The following is a 25224-nucleotide window of genomic DNA, read 5'->3' on the forward strand; positions in this document are numbered from 1 at the left end:
TATAGTGGTGTAAGCAAAACAAGGTTGTGATCTGATCTGCCAATAGGGGGAAGGGCTAATAAGCCCTAATAAGGGCTGATAAGCACTGTACACAAACAAAACAGTAGTCTGAGGGGTCAGACCTCTTCTGATAATAAAATGACCTTTTGTTGCTATATTATAATTGTTAGAATATATTGTTAAGGGGAACAAGAGGTGCCATGTCAATAATATAATGACAATCAAAGGTTTTGGAAGAAAGAAAATGAGTCTACTTATATAATACAAATGGCATAAGGGGTCACCTGACAAACTGACTTATGAGCTCTGGGGTCATCTCTGCCCGGAAATTGGACCCACTTCATTGCTGATCCCAACATCTGATTTTTTCCTGGAAACAGAAGTACCTCAGTTAGCAGGGAATTGTTGATTTTCTGTCAGTGGAGGACAGAAATCACAACCCCCTGCATTATTGTAACAAATGTAAGTTCAGGTTGCTTCAGCTTGACAGCTCCTGAAGTCTTACATCAGTGAAGAGCAAATAACCCCCCCTCCTCATCCTGCATTGACTGCTTGTTTAATTTACTGCATTAAGGAGCCAGAGCTGTGCTGATAGATACTCCCCTTGATGCTCTGTAGCCTGAAAAAGCCAGCGCTGGAGATTATCTGGATTGAGAGGCTCAGGGCTTGACAATCACATCAGTCCCTGGAGGAAGCAGTCAAAATTGGACAAGGTAGAATTTAATTCAATGGGGTCTCAACCCTGAGGCTGCCTGGATTAGCTCCATATTAACAGGTATACTGTAGCTTCAATAATTTACACCACTGGCTGTTTACTGTGTGAGTCTTAGATAAAGAAGTGTTGGAAGTCAAATAAAATTCTGAAACACAGTTCATATTTGGCTGTGAAAGTTATGGTCCTGACAAGTCTTCAACTCAGAAACCAGAGATTTTGCTGCTGCTTATTTTGCTTTTTGATGGCAGTCTTTCATCCCTGGCTGAGATGCCTGAACGGCTACTCCTCCTGCACAAAATCCCAAAATAATGAGTCACTTCAGAACACAAAAGGAGTCTCTGAATGGGTGTAATAAAGGAAGAATTGACTTTAAATTAAACATACTGTCTTGTAGAAAAGCTCATTGTCAAGAAATATCAGATATGCTTTAGCCAAGAGAAGCAGATACATAGAGGCCACTTGAGTAGATGCATTTAGTTTATACAGTCTCTTCCACCCTGCAGTATGCTTTCTAACAGATGCAAGGGAGGTCTGCATTTCTCAAGAGCAACAATCTCACACAAGATGCAAAGCCATCCATTACCTCAAGCTCTGAGAGCTGAGATCCAACACAAAAGCACGGTAGTGGGTAGACAATGAATCTAGAGATTGCACCTCTTATTTTTTCATTCTTGCAGGTATGAATCAGGTACTGGAGAGGAGGAAGGTGAAAGTTCTGCACGTAGGAGCAAAGAGACAGAGTTCAATAGGTCACAGCTGTAGAAGGAAGAGGACATTTTGCATTACTCCCTTGCAATTAATTTATACGATTAAACAAAAGATTAAGTGTTTCAGAAAAATGGTATTATTATTATTATTATTATTATTATTATTATTATTATTATTCAATAATAATCATAATTATTGTTAAAAAATATGGAGCTAGGAATTCAATTTGTTTTAAAATAATTATCTTATTAATTGACCCTGAGCAATAGCACATTGCTCACAAGAAAAGTGAATAAATCAAGAGTGAGATTAATACAGTAAGTACTGGTGTCCATGTAGCTGCTGATATTTATGCATGATTTATCTGTTACACATACTGTAATCCACTTTTCACTTAGAAAAATAGACTGTTAAGAAGAATGAACAAATGAACTAAATAAACTAATAGAATTGCCTGGTTATTTCTAGCTTTAGCTGGAATAAAAAAAACACAAAATTATATTTTTCATGAGATCATCATTTTTTTAAAACACAATACAGTAAATATTGCATAACCTTAGGGGTATCTACTGTATATACTGTATTTAACATATAGATTTGGATTGTGTTTTATGTGGTCCACTGGTGCACTGCTGTCTACACTGTGTTCAGCACTCATTGCACCCTGGCAGTGTTTTATTGCTCTTTGTAGATTCCATCAAAGGTAGATTAAGGTAGATCTAGAAATGTCTAGCATTACCACAATGTCCCAGTACACATTCTACAAGGATCAACTGATATAAGACTATAGTGATTATTACAAATGAGGAGAGGCTATTTGACCCACCTAGTCCATTTGTCAGTGACTACTGTAGATAATTGATCCAAAGATCTCAACTAACAGTTTCATGAATGAAACCAGGGTATCAGGAAGTCATAAACTTAAATAGGGAAACTAAAACAGGGCACACCAGGAAATAATGCAGGTTATAATTAAAAGGACTAACATGAGGAGGTTGGAGCACCCTCTGGAGGAGAGGATGGGTTGTGAGAAATCTTGGAGGAGCCTAACAGGACTGAGCTCTCAGGAGAAATCAGGGAGGAGACTTTCACAGGACTGAAGCATCAATACAAGTCACCCCAAGACAGAAAAGACTTGATGCCCCATTTTATGTTTTGAATGAAATGCACCAAAAATAGATGAACCGCAGTTAAAGTTCTCAAATGTATTTAGAACAGGCAGCTTTACCTCAGTCTTATATTTGTTCTTTTGATTAGAAAAAGAGATGATATCTTCTTCATCATATGAACCGAAAGCAGTAAACTGGTGAGAAACAGTAACGTTAACAATCGCCACACAGAATTAGGATGGAAAAGCCAAGAATCTTGTTGGCAAAAAGAGCCTAACAGGACAACAGACACAGAGAATCTTCCTGGCAGCCCAATGGCTTAACATCATATCCTACTGAAATTCTGAAAGGGTGAAAAGGGGTGGGTTATCTCTTAAAACACATTTCTCATGATGATACATACATAATCATAAATATTATCACATGTGTGGTTTTGTTGAGATAAATATACCATCTGAGCTATTCTGCGGGTAAATGATGCTGAAGTCCATGCTGTAATGCTATAAAATATAACATATAATATCCTGTAGAAATGCCTTTTCTAATTAAAGAAATGGTGATGTGGTTGGACTTACTATACAAGTGGCAACATTGTGTCTGCTGCTACACAATGTTGCTTGAGCTAACTGGAGATGACTGGAGTTAATAAAACCTTAAATGACTGCAGGCTTTGCTGCATATAAGTAACAGACAAAAATAAGAATGCTGGTAAAAACTTCAGCTCTCATTACATTCAGTTGTCACATCAGTCACCTCAGAATTGCTCTCATGTATTAACAAGATAACTGATATTTTTCTAACTGGTATTGTCTGCCCTGGTAGGTGCTGTGCCACTGGTTCTGATCATTACAATAATAATGCTGTTTAACAGTAAAATTTATTCAAAGCAAATGGAAGAGTCTTGTGCATTAACTCTGGTTTGACCAAAGGGGAGAGAGTAGGGAAGTTCAACTTCCCTTACTCACCATAAGTCAGTAACTGACTGACTTATGGTGAGTATCTGCGGAGCAGGGGTTTAAACTACAAATTACCAGGCTAACAAACCCTTTATCTTAAACATGGGGTCAGCCTGCTGCCTACCAGCTGCTCAGATAGATTTGGGTTCAGCCTGAAATTTTGGAGGATGGGTGTTGTTCTGGTTCAGTTATGGGGGAGTTTTTCAAGCTGCAAATGACAAATGCACTCAAATAAAGGCTACACAAATCAATGAGAAAGCACATTGTCCAGGAGCTACATGAGATTGGATGTAAATGCAGGAAATCATCACCAACAAGGCTGGCTTTAATATGTTACATACTTCCTGCTCCAATCCACATAGTCTGTTAAACTATTTAAAGGTTTCAGGATTGGAATAAAAAAAACTATAAATACAGAGGTATAACTAACTGTAAATTTGATTGTATAATTCATGGTCATTCTCACTCATTTTTATTTATATACTGTATTTGATTGTTTGTTCACAAGATACAACATTGAAACCACTCTTCTGTCACTTCAGGGCCACATATCACAGAATGTACTGATACTGTACCTGGACTTGTCACAGTGGTGGTGTGAGTCTCCTTGCCTGTGAGGTGAGCCTGACCTGCATGCTGTGAGAAATGTTCATGGCTAATTTAATACTGATTTTCATATTAGAAGACTACCTGTGTAGAAAACAGAGATATAGAAGGCAGCTTTCTGCTCTTATTTTTTCTTGCTCATTGTTTGAAAAAAGTAAGAAGCAATAGGATTATAGTCATTTTATTTCCAACAATGAGGCTTTCAGGCATGTCTGTTTGTCTCCAATAATGTCATCATCTATTAGTTTCATTTCTTTTGATTCCAAAGGTTTATTTGCTCTTTTAGTTGGAGTTTTTTTATTATGTGGGTTTGAGCTTTTATCTGTGTTGGTTTAGCAACAAAGTAAAATTTCAGATTGTTTCCTGTATATACAGTACTTTCCTGTGAAAGAAACTACAGTTGAACATTTGCATGTTTTTTACACATTCAGAGATCCAAGCAACTTACAGAGCTGGAATTAGAAATGCTGGGGCAGAGCGTTTCCAGAAATCATGAGTCACTCACTCGAATGTAGTATGCAGCAGAGGCAATTCTTTTCTACAGCTTTGAGTCTGAATTTGGACTCTGATTAGACTGAACAATATACTGTACTTAGCTGTTTCAAGGTACTGTACATCCCCAGATTCAGGGAAATGACAAGCAGAATTGTATCTACTTGAATAGAAGACCTGAATCTTTTTTAACTGAGAAGAACATTTTAATTAGAAAAAACTAGGAGGGAACCTGATTCAAATATTCCAAATCCTGCAAGGCAAACCAGTGGACCTCTTCTAGTTCTTTCAACTTTCAACAACTAAAGGAGCTACATGGGAAGAATTATCGGGATACAATCTTCTGTTCTTATATCATTTGATGGCACAGATTGTCAAAAATGTAAAAACATTGCCTGTTTTGTCAACCGTGCAATTTGGAATCATCATCTCTTCGTGATGTGTCCTTCTGGGTACAACTTCTGTACTGCACAGCCAGAGATGTAAGGATACTCTGAAGAGGAGATAGGGATCTGTGTAGGGATTCTGTGCAGACGCAGGAGTATGTGGGAGGCACGGCCACAAACAATCCAAAACAAGTAGCAAGTTCGTAGTCAGAGGGAGAAAGGAAGGTCGAAAACCAGGTCAAACCCAAGTGGCAAACAATCCAAGTCGTGGGGCAATATCGTAGTCGAAAGGAGGAAGGTAGGTAGAAATCCGGTAAGACACAGGTGGCAAACAACCCGAGTTGCAAGGCGAAATCCGTAGACCGAAGGCAAAAAGGGTAATCAATAATCCAGGAAGACAAAGGGCATATAAAACGCTGGGTAGAGCTCACAATGAGTTTACTCAATACCGAGCAGCAATACACGGGTTGGAGAGCCTTAAATAGTGCAGCCTGCCGCATGTTAGGGTGTCTGATGTTGAGTTAACACGTGCGGCAGCGTTTGTAATTATTGCCCTGCTGCTGGTACTGATCAGTTCTCTTGGGGGCCGGTCTGGGCCGGTTGATGGTTGTGACAGTACCCCCCCGTTCACAGGCCAGCTCCCGACGCCCGAGCCGGTCGCTGGGGCAAGTTATGGTGAAAGTCGTTGATGAGTGCCGGGTCCAGAATATCTCTCTCCGGGACCCAAGATCTCTCTTCAGGGCCATACCCCTCCCAATCCACAAGATACTGAAGGGTATTATGGTGCCATCTTAAATCAAAGATCTTGTGGACTGAATACGCCAGACGCCCTTGAATAGTACGCGGAGGTGGTGGGCAAGCTTGAGGGGCCACAGGGGGCGAGCGGTGGAATGGTTTCAAAAGAGAGACATGTAAGGATGGATGGCTTCTGAAAGTGGGGGGAAGCTCTAGTCGGTAGGTGACCAGCGTGATCCGTGAGAGGATCCGGAAAAGACCTATTTAGGGCCTAGCTTCTTGGAGGACAGGTGTAGAGGTAGGTTCTTGGTGGCCAGCCAGACAAACTGACCTTTCCGGAAAAGAGGGGCTGGTCTTCGACGTCTGTTGGCGAAATTGGCCTGGTGCTGGGTTGACTTGATGAGAGATGTCCTAGCCACTTTCCAGATCCTCCGTAATTTAGAAATGTATTGCCTCAGAGAAGGGATTGTCGTAACCAGAGGGGTGTCAGGGATGAGGGAGGGTTGGTAACCTAAGGAGCAAAGGAAGGGAGAGAGTCCAGTGGAGGCGGATGTGAGGGAGTTATGTGCATACTCTGCCCAGAGAAGTAGTGACGACCAGTCATCTTGTGAAGATGAGGTGAAGGCTCTGAGAAATGAAAGGAGGCTTTGATTAGTTCTTTCCACCTGCCCATTGGCTTCAGGGTGATATCCCGAGGTTAACGACACATGTGCCCAGGGCTTGACAGAAGGCTTTCCAAAAGGCCGAGACAAATTGGGGGCCTCTGTCAGAGACCACATCCCTGGGCAAACCGTGTAGGTGAAACACCTGCTGGACAAACAGCATTGCCTTCTCCTGGGCTATGGGCAATGCTTTGAGGGGAACAAAGTGGGCCAATTTGGAGAAGCGATCGGAGACCACCATGATTACTGTATTGCCTTGACTGTTGGGGAGATCCATGATGAAATCCACTGCTATATGAGACCAAGGGCGGTAGGGGACCGGGAGGGGGTGAAGGAGACCCATTTTCCTGGCTCGTGGGGTCTTGGTTCTAGCACAGATGGGACATGCTCGAATATAGTCAGCGACATCAGCTCTCATGGTAGGCCACCAGAAGTCCCTGTTCAGGAGGTCCAGAGTAAGTCTGACCCCGGGATGGCCTGCGATCCGGGAGTCATGACCCCACTGCAACACTGCAGAACGAAAATTATCCACAACAAATAATTTGTCCATGGGGCAACAAAGAGGGATGGCAGTTTTGTCCAGGGCCCGTCTGACTTGATCTTCAATAGAGCAATGAACCGCTGCCACAACACGGTTGGTCAAAATTATCGGTTCAGGTGCGTAGTCCAGATCCGGGGGGTCGTGGAGTCGGGAAAGCGGGAAAGCCCCATTATTCGGGCTTGGTATTCTGTAAGGATACTCTGAAGAGGAGATAGGGATCCTGTGCAGATGCAGGAGTATGTGCGAGGCACAGCCACAAACAATCCGAAACAAGTAGCAAATTCGTAGTCAGAAGGAGAAAGGAAGGTCGAAATCCAGGTCAAACCCAAGTGGCAAACAATCCAAGTTGTGCGGCAATATCGTAGTCGAAAGGAAGAAGGTAGGTAGAAATCCGGTAAGACACAGGTGGCAAACAATACTGATTAGTTCTCTTGGGGGCCGGTCTGGGCTGGTTGGTGGTCGTGACAAGAGAGATCTCCAGATACGTCTCTCACTGACATTATGAAATACTGCAACTGGTCATCGGTATTGTTGTTGTGCCCAAATAACCCAAATCCAATCTTGATGATTCATGGTAAATGTTGTGCTTCAACCAGTGACAAACAAACCATAGGGTCAAACCTGAGAGGGGTCAAGTTTTAGTAAACCTGCAGACTGCTCAAATTTGCATGTTGTAAGGCAGATATTTATTTTCCCAGAGGATGCTGGGTGAAAATTGACTTGAAGTGCTCAGCTGTTGACCTGTTAAGGGTTGTTTATACAGCTATATAGAGCAGAAACACCTTGTTTAACAAGCTGAAAATGTTAAATGCTGCCAGCTAAATGCCAATGTGTAAATGTCAAAAGTTTATGGAAGGGTATTTTTGTAAAACCTTATACTGAAGGCAGAAAGGATATCTAACTGATAAAATCTTAAGTTAAGGTTATTCTAAGTAACTAAGAGCTCATTTGCCACAAGAATCAGAACACAAATATTGTCCGAGACATGAGTATTGAAGCAATGCCTTTTACAGAATAAATGGTATTCCTTTGACCTCTGCTATCCAGCATAACTGACAGCCAGATCACACTGGACACTGAGAGGCACTTTTCTTGGAACCACCAGCCACCATCCACCAGTAAGCCATATGTGGTCAGACATGCACAAATTTCAAATGTTAGCTTTTACTAGCTAATAAAAAATAGAATTTCACAAACATTTTTTACAATGACTGATAAAATAAGTACATTTTTAACATAAACTGTATTCATTAACCTTTAATCCCACCCCCAGGAGACTTTTATTGCAGTATGTTATTTTTAATTTGTCTAGGGTGAATATAATTTGTGAAGCAGCCATGAGAGGTGGTTGGTAAAGTTGTACAGGTCTTCTTCCCAGTTTTCGCAATAAACATGGAGGGCTTGTCAAAGGGGTACAGTAGACCAGTAGGCTACAAGACAACTCGCATGAACAGGGAGGCGAAACAGCCCTACACAGCCCTGTCGCAGTACACGAATATAATCATATCGTTATTAAATTCTTTAGATACACGATTCCATATTATATTAGCGGAAAAGCTTAAAACTACCACTTTTTCACACGCTATTTCACATGCTAGTTAAATACTTCGATGCTTGAAATGTTTAGGGAGAAATGGAATACCGGTGTGTATTTTTCCTTTAAAGTACCGATTCCTGGAATCTGACTGGCTGACACCCTTCTGAAGTGGTTCCATAAAATCTGGTATACGGAAAAGAAAGTATTGATAAAAAAAGCCTGGATTCTCATGTATCTCATACAAGTATCTTTTAATACAGTCTTTGCTGTGCTCTTGAGGATCCTTGTGATGTTTTGAGCTCTAGTTGAATGATAAGTGTCGCATTTTAAATCATTTTCGTAGTTAGAAATTATGAAACGCCCTGTTAAAAGCAAGGGAGTTTTTATGCCCGTTGAAGTAAAACAAAATGCCTGACAAAGTATGGCTTGGACAGATTCCAAGTGCTTGTACAAATGTGCTAAAGAAATTATACTTTGAGTATACAGCTTGTCCAAAGTCATTCATTATTAATACTATTAGTAATATCTTCGGTAAAGGCTTTGATGCATAAATATTTCTGATAAAGGTAGGTTGTGTACTTTTGTCCAGCTGAGCAATCTTGCTTTCATAAAATATATACGCGATTCAATATTATATTCCCTTTTAATCAAATTCTAAAAGTATGCCTGTTGACTCCGGTATCTCTTTAGTTAAAGACTTAGATGCTTAAAATGTTTAGGGAGAAATGGAATACTGGTGTGTATTTTTTCTTTAAAGTACCAAGACCAGCCATATACTGTATGTTTATGTTCCAAAATTAATATCGTTTATGGCCTTCACACGCGTTACAGTATGCTCCTATTCTTTTTATGCTCAGCTACTAAGATTTCCTTTCAGTGGCAAAATTCAATATCTACAACGGGCACAGCAAAGACGTTTACTGTAAGTCTTTCTACAACAAACCAACGGACCACGAGTGCCCCTGTCGGTCAACCAATCACGTACTGCGGTGCCTCGCGTCATCTTGCGTCACAATGCGCGACGCCACCTGCAGTACGTGTCTGTAACGCGCACTTTGAATGGCTGCATCTGTATAATGAAGAGAGAAACAGAAGTATTACTCTCTCATGGCAAGTGGATGGTGCACAATGTGCTGAGTTTTAATACTCTTAATGAGACATGTCTATAATGCCGCAGTGACGCTCCATCACAGCAAATCAGGAATCACTCTCATCTGATCAGGCCTAGAATGGACAATTGAATACCTTGAGATGAATGGGATCAGTTGGCAGTCTTTGACCCAACCCACGACAACCAAATAAGTAGTAAGAGGAGCTAGATAGCCCACTGCTTGTAAAGTTTGTGGCTATCACAAAAAACAGTGTTCTCTTTGCAGTATTTGGTAGAGACTTAAGGTTAATTAGTACAAGATTTAATAGCTCAGTTTTTAAAAACATTTTGCCTTCAAATACAGTACGTTTTATGCTTCTTTATTCTTCTGTATACTACATGTTCTGTACTTTGTAAAATTTGAAAAGGGTTTATCAATACAAGGTTTTATTAATATAAGGTTTCTAAGAGAGATGTTTCTGGTTTCATGTACACACAGTGTCCTTTGATGCGCTGACAGAGTCTTCAGAACACAGTCAGAGAATGAAGACAGCCCTTTCCTTCAGACTAGGACCCAGGTTCAACAATAATATTAGAACAGAAAACTGCCTGAATGTGACTTGTGACTTTCAGACAGTGTTCGAGACAAAATTAAAACCGCCATGTTGGAATGAAATTGAGAGCCAGACTTCTCTGTATTCTAAACTGCCCTCCTTTCTAAAATGCTTTGCAGATAAATAAATACAGTGGCTGTTAGCAAGACTGTGTTACTGTCCTCGGCCAATCATGCACTTTCTTTCCCTGAAGGTGTTCAGCCTCCAGCTGAAATGCAACAGTTTAAACCCACTGTTTATATTGACACCCGAATTGGCTATTCTACAGGTAAAATTATTCTACAGGAAAACCAAACACAACATAAATAGACAAAATAAATAAAACATCCAAATTCTGTTATCTATGTGTATAGCAGAACAGATCTAAAAAATGTAATTTGCTGGTCATTCTTAGATTTAGTTGAACCTTTCTTCGACATCACAATGTACAAAGGAGGGCCACAGCCCAGAACTGCGTTGCCCCTCAGCAGAGTTGCCCCTCTCAGAATATGACAGCTACACAGCTACAAAGAACTGGATGAGAAACACAGTCCCTGCTAAAGAGCAATCTGCATTTGAACCAAAGAATTCCAGCCACCTAATGGGAACCAGAACGTATTGGGCAAGCAAGGATCTTGTGTGCAAGGCTGCAAAACATGTGATCAGCTCGAGGTTGATGACATCACCTTGAAAACTTCAATTCTGTCTTTAGGACTGAAGGACACAGAGGAGGATTAGTCTGCTCAGAAAAGTCAGATTCAGTCATTGATGAAGTCTCTGCATCATTTCTGGCTTCTGATTACTCAATCAAGACACTAATTCCAAAACTCACTCAAGACACTAATTCGCAAAGCACACAGCCAGTTTTTTAGGAACAAGTAATAGGTTTATTCCATGCTGAAAAAAAGAAGAAAGAGAACACAACGTTTCGGCCGTGGAGCCTTCTTCAGGTGTGAGAGAGACAGGGCAGTAGGCAAAGGTAAAGTAGCGGGAGAACAAAGGTTGGGAGGGAGGAGGAGTGAGAGGCGGGAGCAGGGGACAGAAAGAGAGGCTAATCAAGAGGTGTAAGTCAGAATGGGTGCAGAGAGGTGTGAAATGAAACTTCCAATGAATGGAGAAAATTTAAAAGAACAGTAGTCTGTCGTTAAGAGAAGGGAGAATGTGTGATCCTAGCTGCAGAATAATTTTGGTTTCGGTGGTCTTTCTGATGTATGAGTTCGGAAAACCGTCTTTGAGAACACAAACGGAGAGATTAGAGTGGTCGTGGCCGTCAGAGGTGAAATGAGAAACAATGGGCTTGGAGAGATCTTTAATCTTCACAGCTCTGACGTGTTCTCTGAAGCGGTCTCCGAGTCTCCTTCCTGTTTCTCCAATGTAGATGGCTGGGCATTTACTACAAGAGATACAGTAAATAAGGTTGCTGGAGGTACAAGATGCTGTCTGGGTGATCCGGAATTGTCCTGAGGGGCCTTGAATGAGTGTGGTGGTGGATGTGTACTTGCAGGTGATACAGCCAGTTTTTTAGGTTCAACAAGACATTTCCTTTGACATTATTAATGTAAATTCAGTGAATCTAAGTGAAATAGTTGTGCTGATATTCTCATATACCACTGATACAATTTCATTAACAGAATCATAATTCTCTTCTACGTGAATGTTTCCTAAAAAATAGAAACTAAGAGTATCCATTTCCTTCTTATGACATTGTATCAGAGCATGAAGGAAGGGTTTCACTAAAGCATTAACCTTTGAGTATTATCTCCAATTTTTCAGAATAAAAATGTCAAGTATTTGAGCCATCATTCTAAAACAAAGAATTGATTGCATTCCCTTAAATGTAAAGCACTCATTATTATGTCAAATAGCTCATTTACTAGGATAATGTATACATGCTTTAAGACGGAGCATTTTTAAGCATTTATTAGGAAAATAAAGGCAGATACACAGTGGTTTAAACATTGAAGAGAAGGAGCTCATGCACATTTAAGTGCTTAAAAAAAAAGCTGTAAAAGAGTGTGTATTTAACAATAGCCATCATAACTACAGAGATAACTTCATATGGTTGTGTTTATTTATATTTGAGCTTCAAAATGGAAAACATGCCACATTTGAATTAGCATTTCTTCAAGTATTTTGACTTGACAGAAAAATGCTGGATCAATATCAAATACACCTGAAGAAGGCTCCACGGCCTAAACAGATTTTCTTTCTTCTCTTTTCAGCATGGAATAAACCTACTACTTGTTCCTTAGCAGCCTATGCATGTTGACGCAACTACCCACCTGACCTACATCAAATACCTTTGACTGATTCAAATGAATACATCACATGGGGGAATCGAGAATTTTAAGGAATGCAGTTTTGGACGTTTTCTCCCAAATTTAAAATCTACAAATCCTAGAGCTGATTTTTTTTTAAAAGTATAGTGATCTATAAAAAGTAAGTGTTTGATAGCTCAGCAATGGGAAGCATCAAGAACAATGTGACCTGCATCAGTAGTGTTCACACCTGCAGGTGAAAGTTATTATCAGTTATGCAACCGTTTGCTTCTGACACATTCGTATTTGCATACGTATTTCAAGGTAAGTGATTGCATTTGTACTTAACTGCATGAGACCCAACTCTGCTGCAGCAGCTGCTATAAAATCACCGCAGGCAGTGTCTAGGATCTACCGATTCCTCACCTTCACCTGTCTGACCACCTGCTTGAAACACTCATCTATACCATCCACGTGCTAAATGCACCTATGTTTTAAAATGGCAGCATCAAACAGAAAAAAGGAGACTCTGGAAAAAGAGAACACCTGCAGTTTCTGAAAACAGCTCATCTAAGCAGAATAGAATAAAAGCTACCTCACTGCCAGTAAAAACCTTTACAACTGTTACAACTGTTCACTTATTTTCACTAAAGAAAAGTACTTTCAATGCAGTAAAATGATAAAAGGTCCTCCCCTGCTCTGTATTGGTAAAAACAACCACAGTTCTGTATCTTCTGTATACCTGAATTAAGGCACAGTAACTCGCAAAACATTCTGGGAAGCTAGGCACATTGCTTTCTATCAATTAACTAAGAGCTACAGTATGGTAGAAAAGAAGCCAAAAGATGCCTTTGAAACATCAGCTAAGTCATAATTCCTGAATTGGGCCTGAGTGTTATTTAGAGTAGTCACAAGCACATTTATTATACTTACAATTTCCTCCTGTGGATATATGGGAGAATATATGGGACAACATTGTATCGAAGTTTTTATGTTGTTTGAGCTCTGCTCTTTTTCTACATTATTAAATATTTTTTCTTATTTTATTTGCATTTTAGTTAATTGATTAGGCAGATACTTTTATCCAAAGTAACCTACAATCACACCCAGCCAAAATGCGGTGGGTTGCAGATAATAGCAGCATAGTGCCTGTTTGGTTTAAGAAGTCCTTCTTCATCAGTTTTAAACAGTTTAAGATGAGAATGAGAAGATTAAGTGATTCCTGAAGATGGATGGGTTCCAGATATTTCAGGGACTTCTGCCATCACAGCTTTTCTAGTCAGAGGCTCAGACAGGAGCAGCTGGAAGGGTGGAGAGTGAGACCGCTGGAGCCACCCAAAGGACCTGCCACTCACTGCTCCATCAAACCTTCTTCACAAAACATCCATCTTTTCTGAATAGGGAGTGTCAACATTTACATAAACAATATCAGCATCAGAGGGCTTCTTTTCTCCTAGCCTTTCTAGTTGCCTTGCCAACCAACCAGCTGCAAATCCCAATTTGATATTTAATTCTTGCACAAATAGAAACGTAAAACATTTCCATATCACCCAGGTACTATCAGAGTAGGCCAAGCGTTTTTGTTCTGCTCTATGCAGAGAGATAGGGAGATAACCTGTTGAGGGAGAAACTGGGGATACACAGAAAGTAGGGCCCTGCTGAACTGGCATATTACATATTATGACTGGTGGGGCCTTAATGCTGTTCTTCCAGCCTCATTGTAGCAGCAATGCCCATGGTTCCATGGTTAATTCAACAAGAGAGCTAGAAGGGACATGCAAAGAAACAGTCAAATGCAGACATGAATGTAAGAAATAAAAGATGAGCAATATTACATGGGTGCTGATTTCAGCACTTTCTGCACTACAATGGTTTCTCTCCCCCCCTGAGAATTTCTTTCAGCATTTTCTTTTAACTGCACGGTCTTTCGAAATCATCCTGAGCTGGAGGTGAATGTACAGTGTGAGAAGTATGATCGCCCTGTTGCCTCGGGGAAAACTGACCTCCTTTCGGAGCAGTGAGTGTAAGCTGAAACTTTGGGAAACTGAGAATAAGTATGTCACTTGTGCAGTAGAGAATTACAAGACAGCTTGTCTTTTACCTTTATTCCACTGTACTAGATTGTATAGTAAATTACATGTAAATGATTAGCATATATTATGCCAAACACTCTTAGCATTCAAACACTAGTATTCAAACACAGAACCACAGCACTGCCTGTGAGCCTTGTGCTTTGTCAGAGTTAGGGTTAAAAAGTAACCTTTCCTTGTCTTGTGTGGCAAGTACTGTATTTGAATTCTTCAGCAGCATTTTAAGAGGCAAATAAAAGTGCATGTTCTGCATTATTGCTGCACACTCCAAGGTTAGAAGGGAGGTGGTATCATCAAAGATCTAACAGATAATTTTCTTTCTTCAGCATCATCTGGAACAGTGATGTTGCCTGACACCAGTACAAAACCAACAGGGTTTAATAAAAGGCAGAATTCTGCAAAGCATCAAAGAGTTCCTCCCAGGGTGGGCTCTGTATCACAGCATGATGAGTGAAAGCATTTTTCACAGGGTCCTGGAGTTTGGTCCACATTGCTTCAAATCAAACTGTAAATCCTCTTCTTGATGGAGGTCTTCCAGAAACTGGTGAGTACAGATGGGTTAACACAGCTTATGCATCAAAGACTGACTACATGGCCACTAATTTAGCCATTTCCTCAGTCATCATTTAACAATGAGGTACATAGCTACAGCAGTAAACCATATCCATGAAAAATAATCTATGTACTTTTATAGAAAAGCTGCAATTATTTTGTTCTCTATAATTTCTGTGAGGATTGGGTAATACTCTTATTGGATGTTCCAAATTGCCACTGGAGTACTCTGAGTCAAATGGATTTACACTGCAAGGAAGGCAAAGCCTTTTAAGGCTGTTCTGAATGCCAGTGTAGAAACACCAGTGAAGTCAGTCTTCTGACAGCTATTCCATCTCATTAGATATGTGCCCTGTTGTTCAGAAACAACACATACTTCTTCATGGAAGAAAGAATGTCAAAGACACACAAGAATCCTCCTGGATAATACAGCCTCAGGGGCATAACTTCTGTGTTGTTTGATATCAATGAAAAGCAGCTTGTTAACCCAACTGTTTGACTGCAGCATTATGAGCAGCTGTGTATGATATAAAGCACACACATTGTATCTCTGATCACTTCTCAAGCAGACTGGGTTTGCAATCACTGTTTCTAATGCTGATGAGAACAAAGAGAATATCTCCTGCTGAGAGGTTAGTATCCTCTGCAGAAGTCAAGGCCACTTTGTTTTATCCCTTGACCTTGGGATGTGCTCAGTGCTACCCACACACAAATAAGCAGGTACCTCAGATCATGATGTGACACAGATCAAGGCAAACAGTGAAGTCAAAAGATTTTTAAAAACAGTACAAGAGAGCTCAGCCATGAAAAAGAAACACTGGCATCCTAGCGGATCTCTTTTGATCTGTATGAAGATGAAAAAAATCCCTGGTAAATCTCACTGCTTCACATTAAAGGAGTAGAGTCCACATTTTAATGTCTTTGTTTCTGATATTTACAAGGTGATTTTCAAAGCAATTCGCTGTCGAGTGATCATACAGTACAACTCCCCATATACTAGAAGTAATTTTAAAAGTGCATATTTGTTTCATAATGAAATAGTTTTAGAATATTGCTGGAAGTTTCTAGAGTATTGTGTGTTTGAAAGTTTAAGGCAAGACTCAGGTAACTTGAGAAGAAAAGAGATAAGAATAACATGGAACTCAGATCAGATATACACAATAATGGTTAGACTAGCAGGAAATTTAATGGAAATTTCTCCTTTGAGGAAAGTGAAAAGCATTTCAGAGGACCTCTTGTACCCCTTAAGAATCAAACAGACATTGTACAGTTGTACAAATTTGTATAATGAAATACATATTTCTAAGCAAACAGTGGTGCCTCAGATCTTTGAAATGGAGGGTAAAGTGGAAGAGAAAGAAAAAGAGAAGGAGGAAGATGGGCAGAGAAAGGGAGAAGCAAAGAGGTAAAGAGGAGACCAGAGGAAAGGAGCTTGCCCAGTAAAAGACCTGATGCTGGAATGCACTGCTTTGTAGTGAAGTTTCTATTCCTGTGGTAGGAAGATTCTCATTCCTTGCTCAGCTCCTGAACTTCATGTTTGTGTGGCGCTCTATACATTGTTAATGACTTCTGGGGGGAATTTCTTCCAAGTAGCTAGCTCCAATCGCTTTCATCACTTTACAATGGAAAGAACAAAGGTTACTATAGTGACTGCCAATCAAAAACTTGTGTGCTTTCAGTGCTTGTGATGAAACATATTTTTTTGAAGTGGCAATAACCATTGAGGTTTCTGGTATCCCTCAGCTCTCAGCACTGTTTCGCATTGTATTGGTGACGAGCAGTAATAATGAAGTCATTAAGTGTTTGATAGGATGGTTCTGAGTTTTGTAAACAGGCAGATCTGCTATTTGCAGGCTAACTGCTAAGGCATCAAAACATACTCAACAGGTCTTCATAGGTCAAGCAGCCAATATAATAAAAAAAGTAAAATCATTGTTAGCAAGACCTACAAGAATGACACATTCCTTTGTGAAAGTGGATCTAAGATGATTTTAGTGATGAATGACAGTACTCACTGTTTCCTCAGACCAATGCAATTTAGAAAGGAAGGCAAAACCATAAATATAAAGCAAATTGATAAGATGGAGAGCTAGGTCTTAAATTCAGATAAATGTAATACAGGGTCCCTGTATTCATAATGATATTTTATTGTCCAGTGCTGTCTGGGCAAAAGACTCCAGAGTTTTGTGTGTTCTCCTTTAGTTTGGCAGTTTGTTTTGCAATGGTCTGCCCTGCTCAAAGGTCACGCAAGAGCAATTCTGCAGGGTCATGGAGGCAAATTAGAGGTGTATCTGGGACAGAAAATCAGAGACACATCTTTATACAGAGTGTAATGGGGGAGCATCTGGAATATCTTCCCATCCAAGTACTTCAAGCTGATGCTGGGCTTGTACAAGCGATTTGGATTCAGTCACTTCTAGTTTTTACCAAATGGTTTCCTCGCTTTAGCAATCCTTCTTATATTATCGTGTTATTTACGAGGTGTGAGGGGATGTTTCTCTTTTCTGCTTTAACCCACTAACCCTGTCCTGTAGAGCTTTAGCACTGTACATTTCTACAAGGAGACTAAAATACTCCACACATTCCCATCAGCTGCATCAGCAGACATACTGCACCCTGGGATTATTCCTTTTCTTAGCAAACTATCATTTATGTTCAGAATGTTGGCATAACAAATGTAACATGTTAACCAGATTGTGATAATGAGTGCACACACAAATTCAGTCCGACTGTGAGTACCCCTGGATTCTCTCCAAGCAGAGTTAGAGAAGCAATGACATTTTCTCCTCACCTTTACTCACTCCAAGAGCAAGTTCATGTCTTCAGTCACGAACTTGTATTTCACTGAGGTTGTGCTATGCAACAGTCTCTGTACAGTGCAGCCCTAAGATAATGTTACAGCTCACAGCTCAAGAGCTTAAAATATGCAAAAGAGGGACATTAGTTTATCATTAATCTGTAAAGTGCCTGTACCATGGAAGAGATATAAATTCTGCAGTTTAAATGAAGAGAAGCTGAGCAGTTCTGGTTGAGGATATTTAAAAGCATTTACAAAGAAGATGTTGTCCCCCTTAAGAATCCCCTTGAGAAATGTATACTATTTCTTACAGAAAGTGAGAAACAAATTTACATCACATATTAGAAAGTAAATTTTACTTTTATATTTTTTGAATGAACAAAGTTGGAAGCTATGACTTTAGCTAACAGTAGAGTACTAAAGAGCATAAAAACTGGATTCCCATCAAGAGATATCTTTGGAGCAAAAATGACACATTTACAAATTACACTGGGATCAGTGGGCTAATGAAACTATTGAAACTATTTGTTCATCTGGCATTTATAGTTCAGACGTTTTATCAGTTTTATTTGTATAGCAATGCTACTGCTAAGAGAAATTTAAAGAAAGAATGAAATACATGATGGGATTATTCATTTGGAAAATCCTTTTGTTTTTTAAAAATGTAAAAGCTACTGTATATGATGGAATATATAAAACGGAACCATGCCTTTTTAGAAAAATAAATTGCAATACGTTCATGCCTGGGGTATAAGTATCATCTAGAGACAGTAAGATGTGCTTCCTTTTATGCTTGGTGGTGTGCCATATGTATTTCACTTGTGTCAAGGCTGCTTCTTATCAAGCTACAGGACTGCACCCACACAACATTTGAAAGGAATTTTACAAAAGAGGTTTCTTGTTTTGTGCATTTATTTATTTATTTATATCTGCTTCATTTCTGGCTCCACTAGATGGATCACTCACAAAATGGCAAAAGACAGCACAGGTCCACTAGCTCCACTTCCCCTGTCCAGCCCTCTGGTGCCTGAAGAGGCCCACACTGAACCACTTCTCTGAAACAACATGACCCTTGACAGTGAGCCACAGGGTGCCTGAGGAACAGACCTGCTGGCACTGAATCTCAGGAAAAAGCTGGGATCAGTTCAGCTGGCTGCATTCCAGGCAGCTTTTTCTAAAACCCAGAGTGCATCTATGGTCCTATCCTGATATACCTGCCATCTTCTTAATTGCTGCACTTGTGCCCACATCCAAACTGAACCAAGACTAAAATCAATGTCTCCTTTAACATTGTGTGAAACAGAAGAAGATCCAACTATGCATCGAAAACAACCACGCAAGCAGATGGTAATTATTGTTAGTGTCTCTCTCTGGGCCAAAATAAAAAAAAAAAACCTTTTTGAATTGCAAATGTAGACTGAGTAATATACTGTGTATATATACTGTATATCTATTGTAGAAAATAATATGTATGTTAACATGTAGAACTTTATTGATAAGACTAGAAAACCAAAATGTTTCTCACTCACTTCCTGCCTGTCCGTGTCTCCCTACTTGTCAGGTCAGAGTAGCCCTCTTTTCAATTAGAAGTAATTTAGTATGAAAGTCTGTGCAATGTGAATGTGATTCTAACTCCCACCCCTTTCACACAGAGGGAGATACAATTTCCATTTGTTATCAATTGACCTACCTCTCTATGTTTGCCTCAAATGTGCTGCATTCCCTGATTAGACTAATTAAATCACCCTCACTATGAAAGACCTCTACTTCCTCTCATCCATAGCTGAAATTGAACATTCCACTCCTAAATACAAAATGCTTCTCTGCAGAACTGCTGAAAAGAGTGTTGAACCAAATGTATACCATTTTCATTAGCATAGAAACCATGGGATAAGCTATAACTTACCTTAGCCTGATATCCTCTTTGATTCTGTCTTATTGATACTTTACATGGCAACTCAGAAAAGCTGAAATTTCCCTTAATCACATTCACACTTGATTATTTTTTAAATTATTTTGCTTTTCAGTAAAACATTTTAAAATTCACAAAGATTTTCTGGACAATGACAAAATATTTTTTGTAGTAGGTACACTGACACTACACATGACATGTGTGTTAAATTCATTATACTGTTTAATATATGTCACCAATAGTATTGATCAACAGGAGGTCTACTGTGAAAGTCACAGGCTAGTAGCACGAGTAACCACTACTGGAAGCAATACAAGGTGTACATCTCTGTTGAATGCTTTGCACAATGTTGCACATGGTGTCTGGTGGGATTCTGTACCAATCCTCTTGTAAAGCCTGCACAAGTCTGTAGAGTACCCGGTCACTGGACACAGAGCAATAGAACCCACATGTCATCCCAGCACATCCCACAAATGTTTAAAGGGTTTCAAGTCTGGTCATCCACAGGATAAGTAATACATTCTCAACTTGTAAGAATGCCAGTTTTACACACACAGAATGAGGATTTGCACTAACCTATTGGAATACTAATACAGTACATCAACATCAGGATGAGCCCATAGGAAGGACAGCAAGTGAGGTCCCAGGACTTAATGTTTTGCCTTGCAGTCAGGTTGCCATTAATCAATACAAGTTGAGTTCAGTAGGAGCTACGCAATTCTGTCTAAACCAAACAATGGCCTGTTGTACTACACAACAGTTAGTAAATCATTAGTGGGGCTCTATAAAACCTTAATTTTTTACTAAAAATTTCTCTCCACAGCTGGAAAGCCCTCCAGAGGTTTTATTTTACCCTACTCAGATCACAAACATAAGAGGACATATTGATTCCTTTATTTTTCGTTCTTGATTTTCACCAGGCTTGCTATTCACCTCATCACCCCATCAACTGTCTCAATAATTAGGACATTTAGCATTTACTGTACACAACAGTCAACAATCACTCAACTGAATTCCAAACAAATGATCAATTAAAAAATGATGTCTAAAATATTTAATTAATATCCAAAATATGCAGATTGTATTAAAAAAACATAAAGTGAGTGATTAATTCCTTTTTTCTTTGATGATAACACTTACAGTATTTTGCCACTCAGTGTCACTAAGTTTAAAGCTGCACAATCCATCAGCTGCAAGTGTTAATTAAAAAAAGTAAAAGCATACAACTCCATACCACATACTGTACCATTTTATTCTATAGTTGAAAGATTAAATACCCCTCCAAAAATTAGATAGGAAATTTGAAAGGACATTTTGAGAAAAAATTGAGGAGGAAATTTGTTTAGCAATTAAGTTAAAGATCTCTTTCAGACAAAGCAGACAAACTTGTTCCACCAGGTTAAGGCAACCTGGTCCAGAATGTAAATCTACAGTAACTCAGCGGTTGAGTAGGAAAATGCTCAAAAGAAAACATTTCAGATCTCGAATTCCTTAGAAAAATACCATGTGTACATACTGGAGATTAGTTCTCGCTAAACAAATGCGTTTTTAGCAGGAACACAGGAATTCTTGTAGAATTTATACCAGTTTCTTTATAACAAATATTCAGAGCAGGGAGACACAATAGCCCTAGAGCAGAGGCTTCCCGAAGGTGTCAACATCACACTTATAAACTCACCATATCAAAACAGAGCCACAGTATGGAATTAATCCCATTTCCATATGTGCATCAACACATTTTACAGACTCTTATTGCAAAACCATTGCAAGACACAACATTCTCCCAACTGAGGGTTTCCACCTCAGCTCCATCACACCTAGCCATGACAATAACAGTGTCAGAACCATAAGGAATTGTTGCTAAGGGGTTTCCTAAACTTAGCCTTCCTTTTTCAGATATGGAAAAAGACTTGTTCTTTTTTGCTGTTTTTCAGCCTGAAAACAATGGCAGCTGAAAAGTGCTTCTTTTAAATTCTGGAAGGAAAAGAACAGCACCTCACTACACTGAAAGATAGACTAATGTTTGGAGTCACTGAGGGGTATGTAAAAAATAAAAAAAATAAGAGATGACTCCCCCTGTTGGGGGATTGTCCAGCACTTACCAGCTTGCATGAGCTGCCCCTGGCGACCAAAGACTTGGGAAAAGGTGGCAGTACTGCAGGTCAGAGTGGTCTCCATTCCTGTCTTTTGTGACCTGGAATAGGTCCTTGCCCAGGAGCAAAAAGTAAGAGGATGGCTCAAGTGAAGGTCAGAGCCTCAGTGCACCAGCCTGAGAGAGAAAGTGGCAAATTTGGCTCCAGTCTCCAGGCACTGGTCCTGCTGGCTAGGGTTCTGCTCCCCAGATTCCTGATGCACTAAGCCAAGCTGTAGCCCATGGCTCTTTGCACTGCTGACCCTGACGCTTGTCCTTCTCTGAGCTGTTCCTTCTGCTGTGATGGGGTCTGAGCACAGATCTGGAGAGTGCTGGTCTTCGTTGCGCTTCAGAAACAAGAGCAGAAGCGGGAGAGCATGTGTGTTGTGCGTGTGTATGAACACTGCAACTCCGTAGCTCTCCAATGTCGTGGTGGCTGCTGCCAGCTCTCGCTGCTTCTGTTTCTGCTTAACAGACAGTCTCTAACACAGATCTGTGAAGAGGAGAGAGCCAGTGCAGCTCTGGCAGGTGAGAGTCACAGCCGATGCCAGGAGTGGAACAGTGGAACAGGCTGCTCCCTCCTCTCGGCTCCTTTTCCTCTTCCCTTTTGCTTCAGCACATAAGCAGCCGTAGCTCCCTGCTGGAGGTGCAATGCCGAGCGATGCTGTTATCTCAATGGGCCGGTGCTCCGATCTGTCTAGCATTCCTGCCTGCACCCCTCCCCTCCTCCCCTTCCCTGCACTCTCCCTCCCCTCTCCCCCTCTCTCGCTTGCAGCGCTGAAGCAGTAACTGGCTGTCTGCAATTTGCAGCCCCCCTGCGCAGAGCTGGCTCTGGAGTTGCAGGGCAGCACTTCACTTTTTAACTCTAAGCCTTCCTGCTCTTCTGGGCAGGGAGGAGAAGTGGGATACATTTACATAATAGAAACACCTGGATATTCATATTATTTACAGCAGAGACTGGTCCCTGTCAAGACATGAATGTTACACCAGCAGCATATCCCTGCCTCAACCTCTCTTCCGGCCTTTAACCCACTTTCCAAAGCAGCTTGTCACTCTCCCTTTAGGGTTTTGTGTTCAGTGAAAACTTGTCAAGTTCAGAGATGGGTGTTAAACCTGGGCTTGGCCAGCATCTTTCAATACTTCCTGATTACACAAGCAGAATATCTACAGTCCGCAGAAATCTGATAATGTAATTTGGTTTTAAGATCAATTGCAGTTTACTATCAAGGATATAGAGGTGATTCTCTCACTCTTACAATGCACTCCCAATTCTCAGAAAATATGATAATGCAGACTCTATAAAATCACATTAATTATCTGTTGAAATATTCTGCAAAAATATTAAAAACACAATATTTCATGTAAAACTATAAACTGGTATACTTCACACTGCAGTTGCTAAGCCTGCTTGTTGCAACAGTAATCTGATATACCTGTGTCTATTTTCCATAAATCTAACCAGAATTGTTCATGGAAAAAATACCAGCAGTTCACTTTCAACAGTGTCATCTGTGATGATGTACATACATGGACATGTTTTTGCATGTATATATACTGTATGCACAAACATTGCAGAAGGTCTTTTTGACAAAATTATTACAGCTTCATGTTTGTCATTCATCAGCATCTTCGAGTTCTGAAATACTGAACAAGATCACAACTATAACCAGACAGTGCTCCGTTCAAACAGATTGACCTTCAAGAACAGCAAAGGCTTCTCTCCAGCAAGGCAGCAGCTTCCTCAGCTGTGGTGCCCAGTTCAATAAAGGTGTGAAGGTAGGGAGGTAGTGCAGTGTATGAAAAGGAAAAAGCTTCATTTGTTAAGAGATGGCATACTGCTCTCGGTAGGAAGAAAAGACAAAAAGTCACTGAGCAGGGAAATACCCAGGGAGCACAGCCAGGAGCTAGCCAGCTCTGGCAGCCCCCCCACAGACACACACACAGCCGCTTACATGCATACAGAGACAGGCAGCCACAGATACAGACATGCACAGACAGATATATAGATAGAAAATAGGAAATGAACTATCTAGAATAAAAAAAGAAGTAATGCTTAATCTTACCATGGTATCACAGAAAGCAATATTCAAAGCTGCTGGTCCAAGTTACAGTATTTAGTTACCAAAGCCTGTATGAGAGTTTAAAGGAGTTCATTAGAGATGAGCAGTTCATTCTCCTGTTAGAAATAGATTTCCAGTCTGAGCTCTACCGAACAGGCTCAAACCACTAGGCTACTTCATACAATGCTGCAAATAAACAGGTTTATTCCATGCTGAAAGGAAAGAGGCACTACAGAAGAGGCTGTGGAGCCTTCTTCAGGTGTATGAAGAAGAAGGCCTCTAAATGAACCTGACGAGAGTTTTAAAGCTGAAATATTGAGTCTCTTTTCCTTAACTTTCAGCAGGGAATAAACCTTTACCTCTTTCTTTGCAGTTGACGCAACTCCCTACTCAAACTTCTTTATTCAGTGCTTGTGAGAAAATCTTTTTCTATCCCACAAGACAGCTTGCAAAGTGAGAAATCATGCTGAAGTCTAATTTAGGACTTTGACTTCCTTCATCAGACTGTTGAAGCATGCTAAAGTACTGACAACAGCATTGAAGAACACATTGAACTTGTTGCTGGGAGGAACTACAGTAGAAATATCCTGTGATAGTCTTGAAAATACACTCTGCAAAAAATCTTATATATAAATATATATACTGTACGACATCGACTTCGAGAACCAAGCCCTCGAAATGTACTCATTTTTCATCAACAGAGGATACCCCAGCAGTGTGATTGACAGGGCCCTTGCCCGAGCCAAAAACACCCCCCGGACCATCAACCCGATCAGGAACTCCCACCGTAACAACCGCATTCCTCTGGTGCTTCCTTACCACCCTAACACACTTCCTATCCCCAGGACCATTAACCACAACTTTTCCATCCTACAGGATGATCCCTCCATTGGGGCCCTCTTTTCTGATCGCCCTATCATCTCATATCGCCGACCACCTAATCTGCGTAACCTCCTTGTTCACAGCTCCCTTGACCGCCCTCAACAACCATCCACACCAGGCACTTTCCCTTGCAACAGAGCTCGCTGTATCACCTGCAAATACACAGCCACCACCACACTCATTCAAGGCCCCTCAGGACAATTCCGGATCACCCAGACAGCATCTTGTACCTCCAGCAACCTTGTTTACTGTATCTCTTGCAGTAAATGCCCAGCCATCTACATTGGAGAAACAGGAAGGAGACTCGGAGACCGTTTCAGAGAACACGTCAGGGCTGTAAAGATTAAAGATCTCTCCAAGCCCATTGTTTCTCATTTCACCTCTGACGGCCACGACCACTCTAATCTCTCCG

At 40.4% G+C, this 25224-nt stretch overlaps 1 protein-coding gene across 1 annotated transcript in view; it reads right to left on the minus strand.

The window, feature by feature from the left end:
* The window catches only part of kazna (kazrin, periplakin interacting protein a), a 607183-nt gene extending 585266 nt beyond the window's left edge, over positions 1–21917 (minus strand). Inside the window, exon 1 of the mRNA XM_088937941.1 lies at positions 21842–21917. Within this exon, the coding sequence (XP_088794067.1) occupies positions 21842–21917 (76 nt within the window). The remainder of the gene's footprint in view (positions 1–21841) is intronic.
* Between the last annotated feature and the right edge of the window lie 3307 nt (positions 21918–25224).

Source organism: Atractosteus spatula, chromosome 20 (assembly GCF_055471065.1).
Source record: "Atractosteus spatula isolate fAtrSpa1 chromosome 20, fAtrSpa1.hap1, whole genome shotgun sequence".
Lineage (NCBI taxonomy): Eukaryota > Metazoa > Chordata > Actinopteri > Semionotiformes > Lepisosteidae > Atractosteus > Atractosteus spatula.